The sequence below is a fragment of the Rhinatrema bivittatum genome, chromosome 4, assembly GCF_901001135.1.
Source record: "Rhinatrema bivittatum chromosome 4, aRhiBiv1.1, whole genome shotgun sequence".
NCBI lineage: Eukaryota > Metazoa > Chordata > Amphibia > Gymnophiona > Rhinatrematidae > Rhinatrema > Rhinatrema bivittatum.
In genome coordinates, this window is record NC_042618.1 from 414,511,523 (window position 1) to 414,535,819 (window position 24,297).

The 24,297-nt window shown below is 44.1% G+C and overlaps 1 protein-coding gene across 1 annotated transcript in view; it reads left to right on the forward strand.

The window, feature by feature from the left end:
- The window catches only part of PRKAR2A (protein kinase cAMP-dependent type II regulatory subunit alpha), a 394,405-nt gene that overhangs the window by 191,565 nt on the left and 178,543 nt on the right, over positions 1-24,297 (forward strand). The window contains exon 2 of the mRNA XM_029601279.1: positions 916-951. Coding sequence (XP_029457139.1) covers positions 916-951 — 36 coding nt within the window. The remainder of the gene's footprint in view (positions 1-915; positions 952-24,297) is intronic.

Genomic DNA, 24,297 nt, shown 5'->3' on the forward strand with positions numbered 1-24,297 from the left:
ACTACCATCCTGTTTGTCCTCGGAGAAAGCAGAGTTGCTTACTTGTAACAGATGTTCTCTGAGGACAGCAGAATGTCAGTCCTCTTGAAAACCCACCCGCCATCCCACAAGGTTAGGTTTCCACTTTGTGGGTGGTGGTTGTATTTAATTTTATTATTTTAATTCTCTATTCTATGCTATAAGACTGATGAGACTCCGCATGGATGCATGGTATTCATGTATGCACAGAGATGCTCAGTCAAAGTTCTAGAAACTTTGACATAATTTTTCTGTGCCAGTCTCCTTTGGATGATGTCACCCATATGTGAAGACTGATATCCTGATGTCCTGGGAGAACACCTGTTACAGGTAAGCAACTCTGCTTTATCCTTTTGGACTAATAGAATATTTCTATAGTCAAAACCATTGCAAATAAATTGAAAAAGCAAATATTTGAATTCCGAATGAATGTCTTTCCTTAATACATATGTGACTGTCTTTCTAACACTATGGTGCATTCATCAACTCTCAAAAGCTAGTCACAAATGTATTAAATCAGACTAATAAAAAATATATCATCTACAGTTCATTTGCTTTCCTTTATTTCTGTGTATCCAAATGGATTAGCATGGCAATCACATTACTTTATACATATTTATATATTTTGTTAATATTCAATGTTTAATTTATGCCCTGTAACTCCCTATCTCTTTTTCCCCTCTCCTCCAAGTTTCCGACCACCCGCCCCTCCCCCCTCTTCTCAACAGTTCCATGTTTGCTGTAAAGCTTGTTGCTGCATTTTTGTTTCTTGTCAACCGATGAGATGTTCACAACGATCATCGGTATATAAAAACTGTTAAATAAAATAAAATAAAACATATGCTATGTAAACTGATTTTAATCATTATTATTATTATTATTTTTTTTTTTTTACAGCACCAGTTATCAACAGACTCGGCAGAAGAGTTTCAGGTATTATTTAAACTTTTATTGTGAAATAATCTTTTTTTTCTTTTTTGCCTAACAGTTTTCTTGTACTGTTTTGGGCTTCCAGCTTGATCAGACTGACCTCTGTTGGGCAACGCACCCTGAGCTTTCATTCACAACGGCCCTATTTTTATATATCTCTCCGAGTTCAGTTCAGCCATTGCAGCAACAGTCTTAGCCAGGGGCCACAAATCATAACACCTTCCGGAACCCATTCAGTGTTTTTTCTAAGCTGCTTGGGAGTCTGTTGCCCACATTCTAAGTGTGGAGGCATGCTGCAGCCATTTCATTTTGAACCACATGGGGGCAGGCAGCTCCAATGAGATCTGCCTGACCCAGGTGTTCAAACCACGAGATTCCTGTAGCAGGCCCTGCGGTCAAAATATGAAGAGAGGACTCCCCACAGCTTAGAACAGGGGTAGGCAACTCCAATCCTCGAGTGCCGCAAACAGGATATTAATAATGAACATGCAAGAGATATGTTTGCATATCTCATGCATATTCATTATGGATATTCTGAATACCAGACCTGTCTGTGGCACCTGATTATTGGAGTTGCCTTACCCTGGTGTAGGGCCAGCCTTAGATGGGTTCAGTGTTTGTTCTAATTCTGGCCACTAAGACTCTTTTTTACCTTTTGATTACTGTGAATTCTGCCTCAGCAGCATCCTCTGCTGTGGCCAACCTCGGGAATAGATGTAACCCAGGAATCAAATCCATGTCCTCTGCATGACAGACAGTATACAGCATTTTGTAGTAATTATTAGTTACTTGATATTTCTTACTGCAATAATGATAGTCTAGGTATTGAAAACCTAAATGAAAATTCAGTTAGATTATAATTGTAAAAACTACCCATAAATATTGTGGTCAATAAAGATTTTTAAAAAATATTTAAAAAAAGCTACTAGGATATACATTTTATTAAAGTAAGTCAACTCTTATTTCATTTATTCAATCTGGAAGTTTTGATATATGCCTATCAAAATAAAACCCTGTGAAAGTAAAGATGATACTGATCTAAATTGATATATTCTGCCATTTCCAAGGACTGACACATAGTCATCACCCAGGAATAACAGTGACCGTAAGACAGTGAATATGAAATGCTAAAAGGCCTTTTGAAAGGTTTGCTGAAAAAATAGTGTAGGTGCATATGGACTTGGGCTTCAAAACTGAATTAACAGGAGTAAAATTAGTTTAAATGATTTCATTTCATGTAATAAAGCCAATTAAGGAAAACAGAATTTATGTATTCCGTATTAACTGCACATGAAAACAATTCCATTGAAAAAATATTATGAAATATTAGGTCAGAATTGTGCAGTATATTCCAGTGGTTCCCAAACTAATACCTGCAAGCCTACAGTCACTTGGTTTTCAGGATGTGGTATATTTCTTCAGTATATGCCTATCAGAGAAAGCTATTTCTTAGTGGATGAGAACTGTGGAATCAAGTGTAGCAGGGATGGATCCAGAAAACAAGTCGGAAGCCGATCCAGTTGGCTGTGGAGCAGTAAAGATAACGAGAATCGGATAATGGAAAAAGACCTTTATTGAATTTGCCCTGTTATCTGGGAAATGGTATATTATCTGAAAAGTGGTACCATATGAATTTCACAAGCAATTGCCTGTTCCATCCTGCCCTTCTTATAAAAAAAAGTACTATGCCTTGTTTACAGACACTGTGTTACTTGGTGCCTGTGCAGATGGCTGGCCTACTGAATTTACTAGGCCATAAGGGAGGAGAGGACAAGATCCATTCCATGATCATGTGACAGGCAGATTGAAAGTGAACTTGACTAATTCTATTGGTTGACTTCATACGTTTGAGTCACCATGGTTTGCTAATGAAAAGATGGCTGCAGAGAAGTACCGTATTTTTCGCTCCATAAGACGCACCTGACCATAAGACGCACCTAGGATTCAGAGGGGGAAAATTTAAAAAAAAAAAAATTGTGCTAAACCGGTTCTGCGTCTGGGCGTCTTATGGAGCAAATTAGGGGAGTGCATAGGTTTTTTTTTTCTCCCCATTTTGTTTTCGGGTCTGGGGAGGGCCATTTCGGTCCACTCCCCAGATCAGAATATTTTTCTTTCTGTGGGAACCCCCAAACCCCCCCATCCCAACCCTTTAAATTAACAACCTCCACCCCCCTGACCCCCCCAAGACCTGCCGAATTAATTTCCTGCAACCCCCCACCCTCCTGACCCCCCCAAGACCTGCCGAATTAATTTCCTGCAACCCCCACCCTCCTGACCCCCCCAAGACCTGCCAAACGTCACTGGTGGTCCAGCGGGGGTCCAGGAGCGGTCCGGGAACGATCTCCTGGGCGTGAGCCGTCTGCTGCCAGTAAACAAAATGGCGCCGACGGCCCTATGCCCTCACTATGTCACTGAGACCGACCGCTGCTATTGGTCGGTCTCAGTGACATAGTGAGGGCATAGGGCCGTCGGCGCCATTTTGTTTACTGGCAGCTGACGGCCCTATGCCCTCACTATGTCACTGAGACCGACCAATAGCAGCGATCGGTCTCAGTGACATAGTGAGGGCATAGGGCCGTCGGCTGCCAGTAAACAAAATGGCGCCGACGGCCCTATGCCCTCACTATGTCACTGAGACCGACCAATAGCAGCGGTCGGTCTCAGTGACATAGTGAGGGCATAGGGCCGTCGGCGCCATTTTGTTTACTGGCAGCCGATGGCCCACGCCCAGGAGATCATTCCCGGACCCCCGCTGGACCACCAGGGACGTTTGGCAGGTCTTGGGGGGGTCAGGAGGGTGGGGGGTTGCAGGAAATTAATTTGTCAGGTCTTGGGGGGGGGGGTTTGTAGGAAATTAAGTCGGCAGGTCTTGGGGGAGTCGGGGGGGGGGGGGTGTTTGTTAGATTTTTGTTTGGTTTTTTTTTTATATTCGCTCCATAAGACGCACATACATTTTCCCCCCACCTTTGGGGGAAAAAAAGTGCGTCTTATGGAGCGAAAAATACGGTATATAAGTCTCTGAAAATAATCTAACTGCTGAACAAAACTATATAGTAGATGCAACTAGATTATTCTGGTGGGGATTACCTTGCTACATTGTTGCTTGTAATGAAGTGAAAGAAAGTAATGAGAGGCTGATGATCTTTGAGTTGTAATTTCAGCTGTTACTCATGCAAACTGCTTTTCACTGGTAAAAGTGCCCATCCATTCATGAATGTTTAAGAATGCCCAGTTATTTACTAGTCTAACAAGATAGCATAGAGCCCACCAGAAATTACCAGTGATTGGTTTAATTCTTTTGTGCCTGAGGCCAGAGAATATAAAACAGGGTGGATTCCCAGACAACTGTTGGATTATATTGCTGCTAGACAGCTGTGTTATCCAGCTGCTGAAACACTGGTTACATACAATGTTTTGCCACCTAGCTGTTGCTTCCCAGATTCAGTGTAAGGCTCAAGAAGTTATCCAGACTATGAAATGTATTACCTTACAGAATTCAAACCTATGAGCTTTGAAGGACTCAATGGCTGATAAATTCCAGAAAAGCCGCCTTCAAGGACGCAGTTTGGTAGATTTTTAGTGCTTGGGATGGTGTCATGTTTCAAATTGTGAAGAATGCATGACACAGTCTGTGGCCTTCACAGAAGAAGATAATGCTGATTTTGAAGGGTTCAGGTTGACAGGGGCGGGGAGGTGAAAGTTGAAGAACTAATGTGATATACACAGGGATTACATAACGTTATTCCCAGGACTCAGTGAAGATGGCATTGAAAAGTGTGACGTTTGTGTTCCTATGTTTAAAAGTATCACTGATTCTGAAATTATTAATTGTGTTTTGAAGTCCAAGACAGCAGACAGTATCAGTTGTGAAGATGAAGGTCACAGACCAGATCTGCGAGAAAAAATTTATATTTTCCATAGATAAGCAGCTGAATTAGCCATGCTGTCTAGGGTACGTCCTCCAAGCCACTAGGTGGTGGAGCTCTCCAAGATCACCCAAAGTCTTTTGGTGAGATATTCCTTCTTGTATAGTCCCTTGCCTCCTCGAGGCTCCTCAGTCTGTTTTTTTCCACGCGACTGACTGCATGTGGAGCTCTTCTCTCCTGTGAGGAAAAAGATTTGTGAGAAAAAATACTGACAGAAAAAGTAAAACAATTGGCAGAATACCACAAGGATCGCTTCCAACTTATTATGCCTCGTCCGGGCTTTAAGTTTTGCGATTGTGGGAAAATTGTCTGTAACTGACAAACATCAATTTTGTTACCTCTGCCTGGGTCCCAGACATGACCAAGCAAACTGCAGGGACTGCGGACACATGTCCCCAAGGGCACAGCATCAAAGAGCTGCACGCATTTCCCAACTCAGAGAAGATGCATCGGGCTCTTACATTCCCTCTGAGGCTTCAGCTAGGTTGTCCCCGGACCGAAGACAACACCAAAGGCCCAATCCCATCGAAGGGCCACTTCTGCGGACCATCCAGGTCCAAAACAACCAAAAAATCCACAACTCCCATCGATGCAGGGCGCGGGAGATGCGCCATGAACGCAATCTGTGTTGAAAGTGTCGGAACATCGAAGCATCAACGCAAAACAGCCCCAATGCATCGGCTGAGCATCAACGCAGCGATGACGCCGCATCAAAACCGAAGTTAACCGGCGCATTACCGATGCAACCTGGCGCACAGCCCTTTCAACCGACGCTGCCGATGCAGCGTTTGAAAAAAACACAAGAAACATCCAACTGGGCACAAAAGACATAGAAGTCCTTCTCCATTGTTAGTCGTGGACTTGGAGCATAGTCCGTCCCTTCCACGACTATCGGGATCCTCTTCTCCTTCTTCTGAAGTTTTCTCTGGGCTATCTGCGGCCTCTCATCACCGCAGAAATTCCGGATTGCAGGATCCACTTCATTCAAAAATTATCTTCCCACCGAGGGATGTTGGCCACCTGAAAGGACCGGACACTGACATCCTCCAGGCGAGTCTATCGCCGTTGGGCCGCCAACCATGTTCGAAGCTACCACCTACTTCACCTTGGCCTCTGAAACTGTTTCGCAAATTACGAAATCTTGTCTCAATTTTTAAAGTTAGTAGAGCAGAAACACCAGCCACTCCCTACTGAACCTTCGGGACACCTTTATCGCCTAAACTGGGTCCAGCGCCAAAAGTTCAGCCTAGGAGGCCCTCGCCTCCACCGAGGGATTCTCCCAGCTCATCTTCCCCAGTGTCATCAACAGGTTACCCATCTGATCCACAAGAACTACCACTGGAGCCAGTTTCCCCTCCAGAGGATCTAGCGTACTCTCAATTTTTAGAGAAAGTGGGTCAACGATTGGATGTAGAAACTAGAAAGATACCGGACCCTAGGCAAGAAATGTTTGGAATCCTCAAAATGTTTGACATTCCAGCTGAACCCACAGTACTTCCCTCTCATCCAGTGATAGAATCAGTGATAGAAAAGACCTGGGACTCTCCATTCCCCACGACACCAACCTCGAAGAAAACAGACCTAAAGTATAGAATGCGAGATTCACCTTTCTATACAAACGTCCAACTTCCCATGCATCTGTTGTCGTCGAGTTAGCCATGCAAAAGGCGAGGAAGTCGAGATTACATTCAAATAACCCACCAGGAAGAGACAAATCTCTAGACGACGTTGCAAAAAATGCTTTCCAGTCAGGAATTCTAAACGCAAAAATTCAAAATCACCAATTTTACGTGGCTCAATATCTATTCGACTGTCTACAGGCCTTAAAACCCATTTTACAACAGGGTTCTGAAAACAATGATATGGAGGAAGGCCCTTCAGCAGCTCGTATGTTCTATTTACGAGGGGTTTGAAACGTCCGCAAAGACCACGGCTAACGGCATAGCAGCGAGACGACTGGCATGGTTGAGGGCAAGCACCATAAGAGATGACGTACATGATAAGCTTGCTAACTTCCCCTGTCGACCAGACAACCTGTTTGGGGACAGACTCACTGAAACTGTTGCAAAATTGAAGGGGCAAAAGGTAGCATTGTTATCATTAACACAGCATGACACCTCATCCTCTCGACAGCATTTCGGCTCATATAAGAAATCTTACCCTAGGCGCACATATCGCTCTTATACGACTTACAGGCCTAAGCAATATCAAATGAACCGCCAGCAACCTTACCAGCAACAAGCTTCTTGCCAATGCCCTCACGCTCCCTGCCAACCACGCCAACCCGCAGACTCTCAACCAGCTAAAAGCCAGCAAAGTTTTAGGACTAACCCAACCACCACTACCAACCCAGAAAGTAGGTGGACGCCTGTCCCACTTTCTTTCAGAATGGAGCAACTTAACATCGGATTTATGGGTCCTCACTATAATAAGAGATGGTTACTCTCTCAACTTCGCATCCCCTTCATCTCTCCCACATCCAGTTGTCACCAAACATCAAGGTGTTCATCGGGAATTTCTTCTTCAAGAAATCAACCAACTACTTCAACAACACTGTATACAGGAGTTACCTCAATCCCGATATCAGAAAGGGTTCTATTCACAATACTTCCTCATCCCCAAAAAATCTGGAGGGCTTTGACCAATTCTGGACACACTCTCAACAAGCACACCCAGAGAGAGAAATTCAAAATGACTTCTCTCAAATCCATTCTTCCTTTCCTACAACCCAAGGACTGGATGTGCTTCCTAGATTTAAAGGATGCGTATGCCCACATACCATTGCATCCCAAATCCTGGCATTACCTCTGTTTCCAAGCAGAAAAGAGACATTTTCAGTACAAAGTTCTTCCGTTCAGGCTCTCTTCCGCCCCCAGAGTCTTCACAAAATGTCTAGCGGTAGTGGTGGCACACCTCTGTTGACAGGGGGGTTGAGATATTTCCTTATCTCGACGATTGGCTGCTAGTGGCCCCCAATCCTTCTCTCCTGTGGGACAATTTAGTTCACATGATCAATTGCCTGGACAATCTGGGACTTCTAATAAACTATGAAAAGTCGAAATTGCAACCTACCCAAACATTGCAATTCATCGGAGCTTATATAGACACCATTCAAGACAGAGCTTTCCTGCCATAACCTCGAGCACTAACTCTGACTACACTAGCCCACCGTCTATTAGATCTCACAATGGCTTCAGCCTGTCAAATTTAACCATACTGAGTCATATGGCAGCGTGTACCTATGTTGTTCCACACACGTGACTTCATATCCTTCGCCTACATTGGGGCCTAAAGAATCAACGGTCTCAGTTCCTAAGCCCACTGTCTGCTCCAGTGACACTGACAACCAGCATGAAAATAGACCTTCGTTGGTGGATAACCCCACCAGCATTGACAGAGGGCTCACCGCTAAGACTCCCTCGCCATCCACTAGTACTTACCACAGATGCCTCCCCCACAGGGTGGGGAGCCCATCTACCAACCTTCAGACTCAAGTATTGTGGTCCAAACAGGAACAGAATCATCACATAAACCTCCTGGAACTTCGGGCTATCAAAAATGCCCTTCGAGCTTTCGAACACAATCTACCACACCATGTTGTATGATCCATACAGACAACCAAGTGGCAATGTTTTACATAAGAACATAAGAAATTGCCATGCTGGGTCAGACCAAGGGTCCATCAAGCCCAGCATCCTGTTTCCAACAGAGGCCAAACCAGGCCACAAGAACTTGGCAATTACCCAAACACGAAGAAGATCCCATGCTACTGATGCAATTAATAGCAGTGGCTATTCCCTAAGTAAATTTGATTAATAGCCGTTAATGGACTTCTTCTCCAAGAACTTATCCAAACCTTTTTTGAACCCTGCTACACTAACTGCACATCCTCTGGCAACAAATTCCAGAGCTTTATTGTGCGTTGAGTGAAAAAGAATTTTCTCCGATTAGTCTTAAATGTGCTACTTGCTAACTTCATGGAATGCCCCCTAGTCCTTCTATTATTCAAAAGTGTAAATAACCGATTCACATCTACTCATTCAAGACCTCTCATGATCTTAAAGACCTCTATCATATCCCCCCTCAGCCATCTCTTCTCCAAGCTGAACAGCCCTAACCTCTTCAGCCTTTCCTCATAGGGGAGCTGTTCCATCCCCTTTATCATTTTGGTTGCCCTTCTCTGTATCTTCTCCATCGCAACTATATCTTTTTTGAGATGCGGCGACCAGAATTGTACACAGTATTCCAGGTGCGGTCTCACCATGGAGCGATTATAGAGGCATTATGACATTTTCTGTTGTATTAACCATTCCCTTCCTAATAATTCTCAACATTCTGTTTGCTTTTTTGACTGCTGCAGCACACTGAGCCGACGATTTTAAAGTATTATCCACTATGATGCCTAGATCTTTTTCCTGGGTGGTAGCTCCTAATATGGAACCTAACATCGTGTAACTACAGCAAGGGTTATTTTTCCCTATATGCAACACCTTGCACTTGTCCACATTAAATTTCATCTGCCATTTGGATGCCCAATCTACCAGTCTTGCAAGGTCCTCCTGTAGTGTATCACAGTCCGCTTGTGATTTAACTACTCTGAATAATTTTGTATCATCCGCAAATTTGATAACCTCACTCATCATATTCCTTTCCAGATCATGTATATGTATATTGAAAAGCACCGGTCCAAGTACAGATCCCTGAGGCACTCCACTGTTTACCCTTTTCCACTAAGGAAATTGACTATTTAATCCTACTCTCTGTTTCCTGTCTTTTAACCAGTTTGTTATCCACGAAAGGACATCGCCTCCTATCCCATGACTTTTTAGTTTTCTTAGAAGCCTCTCATGAGGGTCCAGTTCATGGAACCTTTGCAAAGAAGCAATAGAGATTCTGGACTGGGCCCACAACAAAGGAATCTCCCTACAAGCCAAATACCTACCGGGAATCAACAATGCCAAAGCAGACAAGCTGAGCAGAATATTTCACCCACACGAATGCAAACTACATCAGTATGTAGCCAATCAAATTTTCTCAAATTGGGGTCTTCTCCAAATCGACCTCTTTGCTACGGAACACAACAAGAAAGTCGACTTATTTTGCTCAGTATACCCCAGTGCCCACCGATTGGCACAGGATGCATTCCTCCTCGATTGGTCCCAAGGTCTGCTTTACGCATTTCCTCCCATCCCTCTAATCTCTCGCACAGTACAGAGATGCGTCGAGGTCAAGGCAGATCTGATCCTGATCGTACCAGCATAGGCGCATCAACCGTGGTACAGCTACCTAATTCAACTATCAATTTGCAAACCAATCCCTCTAGAGAACAACCCCACCCTCCTCACCCAGCAGGGGGACTCAATGCTCCATCCGCTTCACGCATCACTGAATCTCACTGCATGGAGATTGAAAGGGTCACATTGCAAAACCTAAACATTTCTCCTCAACTGCAAGACATTCTGATCTCATCCAGAAAACCATCAACGCGACTAAGCTACCAACGCAAATGGGCGTGTTACGTGTCCTGGTGTTCCTCAATGGACACAGACCCACTCAACTGTCCACCAGAACGTCTTCTGACTTACCGCTACCTGCTTTACATGAAAGGTCTGGCCACCGCCTCTCTTCGTGTTCACCTCAGTGCAATAGCAGCTTATCACACTCTTGTCAATGGAGAACCTATATCCTGTCATTCTCTTGTTTCCCAATTCATGAAGGGTGTACTATATCTACGGCCCCCTATAAGGAAACCACCAGTACTGTGGGATGTCATCCCAGTTCTGGAGCAGCTTATGCTACCACCTTTCGAACCACTGGACACTTGTCATCCTAGATACCTTTCCTGGAAGGTACTATTTTTAGTCACCCTCACATCCGCGAGGTGAATCAGCGAACTTCAAGCCTTGGTGCACTACCCACCTTACCTTGAATTCTACCACGACAAGGTTACGCTGCATACACATCCTAATTTTCTTCCTAAAGTGGTCTCCACCTTTCACTTAAACCAAACCATTACCCTCCCGACTTTCCACCCCAAACCTCAAGCAAATGACAGCAAGCGTCGTCTTCATTCATTGGACTGTAAACGAGCATTCGCTTATTATAAAAAACGTACTCACTCTAATAACAGTCTCCCAGCTCTTCCTCTCCTTCAATCCAAATGCACCAGGACTTCCTGTTACCAAAAGAATGTTATTGTCCTGGCTTTCCAACTGTATACGTTTCTGCTATCAAAAACGTTCAGAATCCCTATCTTCCACACCCAAAGCACATCAAGTATGTGTGATGGCTGCTTCCGTTGCTCACCTCCACAATGTGCCTTTCATATCTGCAAAGCAGCCACATGGTCCTCGCTGCACACCTTCACATCCCACTACTGCTTAGACAAACAGGCGGGGGATGACGCAAGGATGGGGCGGATAATCCTAGACAAAAGCACTTCCTTAACTGATTCAACAAACATAAGAACTGTTTGCCTCTTATTCTGTATTGAGCACTAAACTACCTACAACATACTCGCATGGAATAACGCGCTCAATACGTCAGCTTGGGACTCCCAGACAGCATGGCTAATTCAGCTGCTTATCTCTGGAAAAAAGCAAGTTTGCTTACCGTAAACAGTGTTTTCCGTAGATAGCAGATGAATTAGCCATGCTGACCCACCCGCCTCCCCGGACAGTTCCGGCATTGCATATCGTCTTGCTTTGACATGGACTGAGGATCCTCGAGGAGGCAAGGGAATATACAAGAAGGAACACCTCACCAAAAGACTTTGGGTGATCTTGGAGAGCTCCGCCACCTAGTGGCATGGAGGATGTACCCCAGACAGCATGGCTAATTCATCTGCTATCTACAGAAAACACCGTTTACGGTTAGCAAACTTGCTTTTCTGCTTTGTTGAATAATTGTCCTAAACAGAGATTATATCAGTACCCATGAGCAGTCTAATTTTATATATTACAAAACCTATTAAACAAAATATAAGATAATTAACATCTGCATACATATAAATTGCTAAATGGTTTAATAATCACTTCACAAAGCCACAGGGAATACTTGGAGATAAAGGTAAGTCTTTACCTTATTGGGTTTTTTTTTGTTTTTTTTAAAGGTTTAAACCAGCTTCTTTCTTGATATCAGTTGGTAGCTCATTTCAAGAACTTGTGCCAGATACTGAGAAGGCTTCTGCTACATGTTACTTGATGTCTTACATCTTTCACTGTGAGAACAACAAATGGGTTTTCTGAAGATCTAAGTTAATGATATGGAACATAGCATTATACTTACAAAATTTTGTAAGATGGACCTGTTCTATCAAATATTTTAGGACATTAGAGATGACTTAAAGCTTACTTTCTATGCTATGGAAAGCTAATGTAACTCCTTTCAAACTGCATAACATGTTCTCTTCTAGAACACTCACTGCTGCATTTTGGGCTAATTATAAGGCATTGATCATATATTTTAGTAAACTCATAAAACATTTCAGTAATTCAGTGAGCTGAGTATCATACCTTGAACTACGTGCTTGAAATCATGCTTTGTTAGAATAGTTGGCACAATAATAACTTAAAAAATACAGTTTTCACCACTGAATATATTTGAAATTTTCTGTCGATAAAGCGAGCTGAATTAGCCATAACATTTGGGTAATGTCATCCAGCAGCACTGAATGGGCAGACTTAATTTTGCTTTACTGAGCATATGCGGGAATTCCTGCTCGGATGTTGCCCTCAGTTTTTTTTTGTCTGAACATTAGCATGGGCATGCACCTTTTTGTTTTTTCTTTAAAAGATTTTCTAAATTTTATCTTTAAAGTTGCATTGCTTTCTCAACAGCCCCAAAACAGCATTTTTCAGGGCTACCTTTTAAAAAGAAAAAAGATTTTTCATTGGAATGTCTACCAAGAATAGACTGTATCGCTCCATAGTGAGACCACACCTTGCATACTATGTAAATTTCTGGTCGCCGCATCTCAAAAAAGATATAATTGCGATGGAGAAGGTACAGAGAAGGGCTACCAAAATGATAAGGGGAATGGAAGAGCTCCCTTACCCCAAACCCCCCTGTGTGCGCCGAGCCTATTTTGCATAGGCTCGGCGGCGCGCGCAAGCCCCGGGACGCGCGTAAGTCCTGGGGCTTGCATGGAGGGGCGTGTCGGGGGCGTGCCGCGAGTGACGCGGCGTTTCGGGTGCGGGCCCGGGTGCGTGGTGCCGGCCCGGGGGTGTGGTCGAGGCCTCCGGACCAGCCCCTGGGTCGGGTGATGGCGCGCCAGCAGCCCGCTGGCGCGCGCAGATTTACGCCTGCTTTCCGCAGGCGTAAATCTGCCAACAAAGGTAGGGGGGGTTTTAGATAGGGCCGGGGGGGGGTGGGTTAGGTAGGGGAAGGGAGGGGAAGGTGAGGGGAGGCGGAAGGAAAGTTCCCTCCGAGGCCGCTCCGTATCTTATAAAATACAGCGTACTTTTGTTCGCGCCTGGTGCACGAACAAAAGTACGCCCGCTCGTACATTTATAAAATCTACCCTTTAGAGAATAGCCACTGCCATTAGCAATGGTAACATTGAATAGACTTAGTTTTTGGGTACTTGCCAGGTTCTGGATTGGCCACTGTTGGAAACAGGATGCTGGGCTTGATGGACTCTTGGTCTGACCCAGTATGGCATTTTCTTATGTTCTTATGTAATAAAGCCGTAGTAAGTGGATTTAAAGACTGTTTGTGGCTGGAAAATGCCCATTATGGATGGATACAAACTGTGCTACCATTGCCTGAGACCATACCATGACCAAGCAAACTTTTATGTTTGTGGACTGATATCCCTGCGAACACAATGTCCAGGGCCTGCATAAGTCTCATAGAAGCCACACCCAAAGCACACCTTTGTTTGCCTCATTGAGAATAGTGTTGTGCTCCTCTAAAACATCTCCTCTTTCAGTAGAACAGGCAAAATCCTTGGGATCGAATAAACGTAGCCGCCATGCGTCATATAAAAGAAGGTGCCACTCCACGGAACTACCCAAGCATCGGGCTTCAAAGAAGCACAGTGTGTCAAGTTCAATGACACCACTGGCACACAGGATGCTGTCTATGCCTTTAGCACTGTCGACACACAGAACTTCATTGATGCCAAAGGCTACATTGATGCCATTGATGCAAAAGTCTTTGACGCATTGAGCCTCGGAATATCGATTGACGCCTTTGCCCATTAAACCATTGGAAGCATTGATGCATTGTACTGCAAATTTTCCTATCCAAATATACGCTTCTCAGGGCAAGCTCTTCACTGGAGCAGAAGGATCCCCCTTACACTTCCAATCACTTAGCTCTGTTGCCAAAGAAATTGCTGTCACATGGTCTGCATGTAGAAATACCAGATCTTATTTGCTGTCTGGTGTCTTATTTCCAGTCTACCTCCAGTACAAGTTCTACAAAACCCAGAAGATGTGCAACATTCCATTCTAGTATCAGAAGAAGATATTCCACCACCTACACCAGGTCAAAGGGCAAGTCAGCGACTTGAGTAAGAAAAAACATAAGAAGTTGTCATACTGGGTCAGACAGAGAGTCCATCAAGTCCAGGAGGGGGAAGGGTTAGGTTGGCTGTCATAGTTGGTGATTCGATTATTAGGAATGTAGACAGCTGGGTGGCTGGAGGGCATGAGGATTGCCTGGATTACATGCCTATCTGTTGCAAAAGTAGCAGACCTCACATATCACCTAAATATGATTTGAGACAGTGGTGGGGAGGAGCCTGCTGTTATGGTACATGTGGGCACCAACAAGATAGGAAAATGTAGGAGGGTGGTTCTGGAAGCCAAATTTAGGCTCTTAAGTAGAAAGCTGAAATCCAGAACCTCTGGGGTAGCATTCTCTGAAATGCTACCTGTTCTACACACAGGTCCCCTGAGGCAGGCAGAACTGTGGAGTATCAGTGCATGGATGAGACAATGATGCAGGGAAGAGGGATTAAGTTTTGTAAGGAACTGAGGAACCTTTTCCGAAGGGATGGGCTCCACCTTAACCAGGGTGAAGCTAGGCTGCTGGTGCTAACCTTTAAAAAGGAGATAGAGGGGGTCACATGATGCTGAGTGGGTGATTGGACGTGCGCCTGATCGCTCCGGGGACCCCCCTCCCGAATAGCCTGCTGAAAACGAGCTTTTTTGCTCCGGACTGCCCCGATTCGACTTGCCCCAGTCTGCTAAGGAGCTAGGGCGCCTCCGGAGACACCGCGGGATGACACAATTGCTGGCATGGCAGCCAAAGCAGGAAAGAAAGAGAAGGAGAGCCTGAGAGGCTCCGATCCTAAAATGGCCGATGCGACTGAGGCTCCCCCGGCTCTAGAACTGGCGGATCCTTCGGGGGCTGACATCGCGGCTACAGTTATAGCTGCTTTGGAGGGGCAATTCACACAGCTCTCGGCTCAAATACAGGGTGTCAGCTCGCAGCTTAAGGACATTCATTCTCAACTCCAAGCTGCAGAACACAGGATCTCGGGGGCGGAGGAGGACAAGCTGGAGTCCCAGGACCCGGGATATTAAGGCCCTCCAGGAATCCAAGGAGTCACTTCAAAACAAATTGGATGACCTAGAAAATAGGTCACGCCGCAATAATCTTCAGATTATTGGGATCCCAGAAAGCTTTTCTGATGCTGATTTGAGCACTCGGCTGGAAGCTTGGCTAACTCAGTCACTTAAGCTGGGTAGCCAACATGGCCCTCTGTACATCGAGCAGGCTTACAGACTGGGTCCACCCCTTACAGGGGGAAACCTGACTCAAAGACCTCAGGCCGTCATCTTTAGGGTCCTCAACTTCGCTCACAAAGTACAGATCCTGAGGACGTACCGCCAGCTTCCTGAACTGACTCTTGAGGGATCCAAAGTGCTTTTGTTTCAAGATTACTCAGCATCTGTGGCAGCGCAGTGGAAGGCCTTTGCCCCAGTCTGTTCCCAGCTCGCAAAGCTTAAAATACGGGCCACTTTGCTCTTCCCAGCCAAGCTGCGCCTTACTCAGAATGGCCAAACACGTCTTCACGGAGGCCTCCACAGCGCAAGCACTCATACAAGGATTATCCTTCAGCTAACTGGGCTTTTCATGGTTTTTGTTTCACTCTGAATTCTCACTGGATATAAAGCTCCTTCACATTGGGAGACATTTCATATTGCGGTTGTATACAGGATTACTGGTTGTCTTACTTGTTATGCATGTTACTATGATATGAGAGGGGGGGTCCTCACAGCTCTAATGATCCCATTTTTCTTTTTGCTTGGTGTGATGGCGGTCATGGGAGCTACCCTAGGGTTGGCAAATGGTGGCTCCTCACACCTTCAAGGGGGACATATAGATGGGTTTGCACTAAAGGGGACTAGGGATGTTGAATTGTTCTTACTTACTGTTGTGTATACAATTCTTAAGCTTTCTGTTATCGCTGTGAACTATATTCCCATGGGTGGGGGTCTAAGCTGGGGGACCAGCACCTATGTGCTGGTCCCCCAGCTTAGACCCCCACCATGTGAAGAAGAGATCACATCTCCCCCATTCTCAAAAAATTACACTGGCTTCCAATTCACTTCAGAATCCTCCACAAGACCATCACTATCATCCATAAAACCATCTACTCTCAAGCCCCACTCAATCTTCAAATCCCGCTCAGACTACACTCCTCGTCAAGACCAATCAGAGAAGCATACAGAGGATCCCTACACGTTCCACAAACAAAGGTTACACACTATCAAACATTCAGAGAACGGGCCTTTTCCACCGCTGGACCATCATTATGGAATACCATCCCCCCCTGACCTCAGACAGGAACCTTGCTTACCAACATTCAGAAAAAGGCTAAAGACATGGTTGTTTAGGCAAGCCTTTCCTGATCACATCTGACGATCACAACGGACTCATAACTTTCTCCAGATATACTACAACTACTTGTAAATTTCCCATCAACACTATGTAATTTTAACACTATGTAATTAATTTAATTTAATTTATTCTTTTCATTGTTATTGCCTAAATTATTCCTGCTACTCTTCTTCTCCTCCAAGTTCTAATTTCCCTTGTTTTATTGTAACTTTCTTCTCTACCTATCAACACCAGTTTTTCATTCAATGTTATCACTCCCCTGTTTCCTGTAAACCAGCATGATGTGATTTTATCATGAATGCCGGTATAAAAAAAGCTTTAAATAAATAAATAAATGTGAGTTTGAATATTAGTCCAATTGCTGCCGCCCTGCAGGTTAACATGTCATGATGACTCCTATGCGGTTTTGTACTTGGAATGTTTGTGGTATAGGCTCTGTTACCAAGCGCTATAAGGTACTACAGGCTTTGCGGAGGTACAAAGTGCACATTGCCATGTTACAGGAGACCAGGCTCAATGATTTAGAACATGATAAGCTGACCAAACAATGGGTGGGGAAATCATTTTACGCTTCTGCCACTTCCAGCAAAGCAGGAGTGGCCACATACTCTTAAATAAATCGATACCCTTTCATTTACATTGCTCAGTGGTGGACCCAGAGGGTCACTACTTGTTCTTAGAGATAGAGATCTATGGGAAACTAATGCTGCTGGGAAGCCTGTACGCCCCTAATACATATTCCTCTGTTTTTTTTTACGAACGGGTAATGCATATTCTCCAAGAGTATTCCCATCTACCCCTCCTTGTTGGGGGAGATTTTAATGCGGTAATGGACTTCGCTCTAGACCGGCAACCACCGAGACCAGTGGTGCGGGCGGACTCTACCCGAGGCCTCCCACTCCTGTGTAAGTTGTATGATCTAACTGGTATTTGGCGGCTGCTTCACCCTACTGATCAAAACTTCACCCATATCTCTCGTGCGCATGGGTCACAATCACGGATTGACTATCTGCTAGCCAGCTCCACTTATTTTTCAAAGGTCACAGGTTCGAATATTGGACCTCTGGCCATATCAGATCATGCACCTGTTTGGGCAGATTTTACAGGTTTGAATACAGTAGGGGGGGTGCCAGAGATGGCGATTCCCGGCAAAACTATACTACGATGAAGGGTTTAAATCTTACATACGGGAGAAATGGAAGGAATATGCCCATTTTAACCAACAACATCATGGAGACCCCGTTCTTTTCTGGGATACTGTGAAAGCAGTTTTAAGGGGCAACGTCATTGCATATACGGCCAGGAAAAATAAAGAATTGTCTGCAAATATAATCCATTATAAAGGCAATTACAACAGGCCAAGAAACACTTTGCCTCCCACCCCACCAAGGATAACTGGCTGAAATTCTACTCGATCCAGAGTACACTTCATGATTACATCCAACAAAAAATGCAGAAAAGCCTTCTCTTTTATAAACACCGGCTTTTTAAATTTGGGAATAAGGCGGGGAAGTTGCTAGCGGGACTGTTGTGATTCTGGGAAGGGAGAGCATACGTTAAGGGGCTACGTGACGCCAAGGGCCAACTTAAAATTGATACGAAAGACATTGGAACCATATTTACAGATTACTACCATCAACTCTACTCTGCACACCCTAGCAATCGCCCAGATATACAAACCTATCTCTCAAAATTAAACTTACCCCAAATACAAGAGGAAGATCTGCAACTCCTTAATGCACCTATGGGCAAAATTGATCTAGAACTGGCATTTAAATGCTCCACGTTAGGTAAATCCCTGGGCCCAGACGGCCTTACAAACGAGTTTTACAAAGTGTTGTCTGACTTAATTAGCTCCCCTCTTCAACGGGTTTATGACACACTATCCTCAGATGAATTTCAGGAATGGCATGCAAACCGGGCGACTATAGTGGTATTGCCCAAACCAGGTCGCAACCCTGAGCAGCCGGGTTCCTATAGACCCATTTCACTCATAAACCGTGACCTGACGTTGTTAGCAAAGGTAATGGCAGATCGCCTAGCCACGTTCCTTACCAAATTCATACTCCCTTCGCAGGTGTGGTTTGACAGGGCAGACAGGTCGTCAGCAATGTTTGCCGGGTTCTAGCCTCTATAGCAGAGCTTTCCAAAGTGTGTGTCGCGACACTTTAGTGTGTCGCCTGCAGTGTGCCGGTGTGTCGCGCAAGCCCGGTGCACGTGACACACCGGCAAGTGGGAGCCAATGCGGCCGCCGGTGGACCTCATCCCACTGGCGGCTGAGCAGTAAAGAATCGCTGTGCTGTGTGCCGCGGACACACAGCAGGAAGATCGGCATGGCCGTGGTGGAGCTCACCTCACCATGGCCTGAAGAACAAGGTCACGTCGAAACGTGCAGATGCTCCGCCTCCTTCCTGCCCACGCGGCCCCGGAAGGAAAATGTTGCCGGAGCCGCATGGGCAGAAAGGGGGAGGAGCATCAGCCGCGTGCAGAAGAGGAGCAGCGTCGTTACAGCGTGTGAGAAGAGGAGGCGGCCCCCACCGCAGATCGGTCCGAAAAGATCAGGGCCGCTGCAGAGCCTGTCCTGCAGCGACCCGTGAAGAGGAGGCCCAGAGGTAAGAGAGAGGCTGAGGGCCCGTAGAGTGTGTGCATGAGATGAGTTGAGAGATTGTGTGCATGTATGAGGTGCGTTGAGAGATTGGGTTGCGTGTATGAGGTGCGTTGAGAGATTGGGTGTGGGAGTGAGGACCTGAATGTTTGCAGAGACAGCATGTGAGAACCTGTATGTGTGTGCGAGAGACAGCATGTGACAGTGAGAGCCTGTGCTTGAGCAAGACAGCATGTGGGAGTGAGAGAGAGCCTGGGTGTGTGAGAGTCAGCATTTGCAAGAGAGAGACTGTATGAATGATTGTATGAGAGAGAGCATGTGAGAGTGAGAGCCTGTGTGTGTGTGTGTGTGTGTGTGAGAGAGAGAGAGAGAGAGAAAGCATGTGAGAATGAGAACCTGACAATGTTTGAGGGAAGAAGACAGATGGAGAGAAAAGAAATAGAAAAAAAGACAATATGAAAGGAATTGGCAAAAAAATAAGAAAGGGGAGGTGGAACAAAAAAGCCTGTGACCAACTGATTAGAAAACTAAGTTCAGACAGCAAAGGTAAAAAAAAAGAAATAAATTACTTTTTACTGATTGGCACATGTAATCTTTGGTAATGTGCAAGAGTAGCACTTTCTCTATGCGGATCTCACAATGTATGAGATCAACATGGAGGAAGTGGAAACCCACGGGGCCTGCACAGAGGAGGCAGCAGAATGGGCTTCAGTGCCAATAGCAGCAATCAGCGCCTCCCCAATAGCCATGCGGCATCAGTGACAGTGGCAGCAGAGGAATGAGAGAGGCTCTGAGGTTGCTGGCAAAAGAAAGAGAGGGGGTCTGCCTTTAGTGTGCATGTGTATGAATGGGAGTCTGCCTAGGGGTGTATGTGTGTGAATGCATGGGTGCCTGCCTGAGGGTGTGTCTGTGTATGAGAATGTATGGGTGTCTTCCTGGGGTTTGTATGTGTGAGAATAGGTGCCGGCCAGTGTGTAGTATATGTGTGTGTGTGTGTGTGAGAATGAATTGGTGCCTGCCTGGGGGTCTGTGTGTGTGAGAATGAATGTGTGCATGCCTGGGGGATGGTGAGGGAGTGGTGTGAAAATGAATGGGAGCCTGCCTGGGGGTCAGTTTCAGTGTGTGAGAATGACTGGAAGCTTGCCTGGGTGTGTGTGTTTGTGTGTATGTGAGGGAGCCAGAGAGAGTGTGTATGAGAAAATCCAGGGGAGTAAGAGTTTGTGTGGGGGGTGTGTGTGGAAGGGGAGAGAGTGTCTTAGAGCCTGAGAGTGTGTCAGTGTCTGTGAGAGCGAGAGGTTATGGTGGGTATAAGAGCATGAATGTGTATGTATGTGACAGTGTATGTGTGAGAGAGAATGGACATGTGAGTCTGTGTGAGAGAGGATAACCTCCTAATCCTGGACAATATCAGGGTGACTGGAAATCAAGAGCTCCCACGTATGGACAGCAGGGGCTTTTTAAAATCCTTATTAGTTTTAATTATTGGGTGTTATTTGATATATGTACTGTTATGAAATATTTTATTGGTGTTTGGGAAATTGTAAAAAATGTATATGATTTTAATTAATAGAAATTCTATTTATCAGTAGTTTTAAAATATTCTTTTATTAGTATGGTTTTACTATTATAACTGATGCTTTGTTTCTTGATTTTATTTGTTTTATGAGGAATGGTGGTTCTATTTTTCCATTGTTAATACACAGAGTCTGGCTTCTTGGGGTTTCCATTTCAGTTTTTGTCTAATTTGTGTTCCTTTATTTTGTATTCTGTATTTGGTGAGGGTCTGTCTCTGCTCTGTGTGTGTGTGTGACCATTATGAGAGATTCTGCTAGCATAGGGATCTATAGCAATCTGGTTTGTTTTGTTTCCTCAGTAGGTGGTGTATTGGTATTCTAGGACCCAGTGTAATATTTACCCTTGCTTTTTCACAGGTAGGGTTATTGTTGTTTGAGTCCTTGGTGTTATTACTGTTATGTTACAATGGGATTGCAGTATAGATGTTGAGTGTCTTTTTTACGAGGTTTTATTTTAGTTCACAATGTGCCTGGCAGTGGAAGGTGTTTGTGCTGCTGTTACTGTGAGGTGACACCAGCATTTGAAAATATCTTTCAGTATGATGAGCTGTAAGGGAAACATCCAAGCTCCATTGTTTGGGGGAATTTCAGTGGATGCACAGAGTTACAGAACTGGAGGTGCAGGATTTATATTGACATTCTGTCCCTTCCTATAAATTCCAGACTTCACTCTCATAGCCATATAGAATTAGTTGAATGAGGCTATCAATCATTTTATAGTGTGAAACTGGCCAGCTTTTTAAATTTACGCAGAAGACCCTTTGGACTTTATTAACACCAAATATTCAAAAGCTGTGTTTATCCCATCAAGCTCATATTTCTCATTAAAGAGGTAAATTGAATAACACAATAACTTTGTTTTATTATTGTTATTCATAAATTATAACAATAACATTAATCTTGGAATATTATATATTTTTAATATAAATGAAAGATTTTCACAAGATAGGTTGTGTCGTGAAACATTTTATTATGTATATATTTAAGGAAACATACGTAAATTGTCGAAATACATTTTGTTCGTTTAACCTTTAACCTCTGGTTTGCTAGTAGACTGAATTACTGTGTCCCGAAATTGTTTGTCTAAAAAGTGTGTCACCAACATGAAAAGTTTGGAAAGCTCTGATCTAGGAAAAGGACCTTGGAGTCCTTGTAGACAATACATTGGAATCCTCTGCTCAGTTCATGGTGGCAGTCAAAAAAGCAAATAGAATGTTAGGAATGATCCAAAAAGGATTGGAGAATAAAACAAAAAATATTATATTACTTTCAAAACGAGCCATGGTGGAGACCACACCTTGAGTATTGTGTGCAATTCTGGTCACTCCATCTCAAAAAAGATAGTGGAAAAGGTGCAGAGGGTGACAAATATGATAAAGGAGGTGGAATGGAACATTTCTCCTATAATGAGACTATGGAGGCTAGGGCTCTTCAGCTTGGAAAAGAGACAGCTGAGAGGGGACATGATAGAAGTTTATAAAATCATAAATGAAATGGAACAAGTAAATAAAGAACAGTTATTTACCCTTTCAAATAATACTAAAACAAGGGGAGACTCCATAAAACTAACAACCAACAGGTTCAAATCAGATCGTAGAAAGTAATTTTTCAGTCATCAGTATGATCAAGGTGACAGCATTAGCGGGGTTTAAAAGAGGTTTGGACAAGTTGCTGGAGGAAAAGTCCATAAAACATTTTTAGTCAAGTACACTAAAGAAAACGTTTGCTAACCCTGGAAGTGAGTAACAGGAATTAGATCGACTTTATGGGATCTGCCAGGTACTTGCGACCTAGATTGGCCACTGTCTGAGACAGGGTGCTGGGTTCAATAGACCTTGTCTGACCCAGCGTGGCAACTCTTAATATTCTTATGGTTCTGAGTTCTAGAACTCAAAGTTTGACAATATACTTTAGGCAGTATGATCCATGAATGTGAATCCATTAAAAATACTACATTTCTATAATAGCAACAAGTAAATAATTATTCCATAAGCATAAAATGGATGTAATTAGCATGCAATAAACTGTTTGGTATTTAAAACATTTTCTCAAAACTTTGAAGTAGGTTGTCCAACATTAGCAATGTGTCTGCTTGTGTTTAAGAAAAATAAACTTGAACCTTTGAATTCTATCAGAATAGACTACTTCAGATTTTCTTGATTCAGACAGTTTCATTTGCTAATTGTATGTTTGTAACACAGAGCACATTGCTATGGTACCTCTGCGTAGGCAGCATTTTCACATCTTGGCACTGCCAATCCTACCATTCTGCTAATAGTTTGGAAGTATGCAGTAGAGCAGCCCACTTAAAACATGGCAAAATATCAATCATCAATTAAACAAATAATAGCAATACAGAAAGATAGTTTAGAATGATACTGTATGGAGTATGTATTTTAAAAGATCCATTACACATTTATCACAGCACAACATATTTCAGCATGGTATTTGTTTTTCCTTTCTAAGCTAGAAGCAGCTCCTAGAAGGGGCAGATCAGATTTACTTCTCTAATAATGTATCTTTCTGAATCTTCCGAAAGTCTAGGATAACTGACCTGATGCCAGGACAATTAAAAATTCACTTAGGGTCAGATTTTCAAAGGCCTACGCACATAAATGGCTTTACGCACGCCGGGCCTATTTTCAAAGGCCCGGTCACATGCATATGTCGCGGGGCTAGAGGCCCCTGGCACAACAGCCATTTGCCATTGTGCCAGGGGATCGCATGCCAACAGGGTGCCAGCAAGTGCAACCTGCACCTGCCTCGGGGCAGGCGCAAGAGGTAAGACAATTTGGGGGGGGGGGGGGGTTAAGGATAGGGGAAGGGGGTAGGAAGGTTAGAATAGGGGGTAGGGAAGTTCCCTCCCAGGCCGCTCTTAAATTGGAGCGGACTGGGAGGAAACTGAGGAAGGCCACGAGCGTTGGTGTGCATAAGTTGCACAAATGTGCACCCCCTTGTGCATGCCGACCCCCAATTTTATAATATGTGTGCACGTTATAAAATCGGGCATCCACGTGTGCATGCATATTTGAAACTCTACCCCTTTGTTACAACCAACTCTGCATACAGCACAATAAAAAATGAATGATAAGGGGATTATTTCATATACAACTCCCTTTCATTATGGATCTGTAAAGATGCCCCAATATAATTATCAATACCTCCTTATCAAACAAAAGCATTCAGTCCTCTATTTTTTCTTGTTTTACTTTTTTATTAATGCAAATAAAATATTTAACTGAAAGAGCCACAGCTTGAACCAATCATACTGAAAAGTATTAAAAAACCCTTCGTGACCGTGTTTTGAAGTAGTTTCTTCTTCAGGGGTAATGTCAATCAGCCATTGCTGTTATGCTCCAGTAGAGTCACATGGGTCCACGCTGTATAC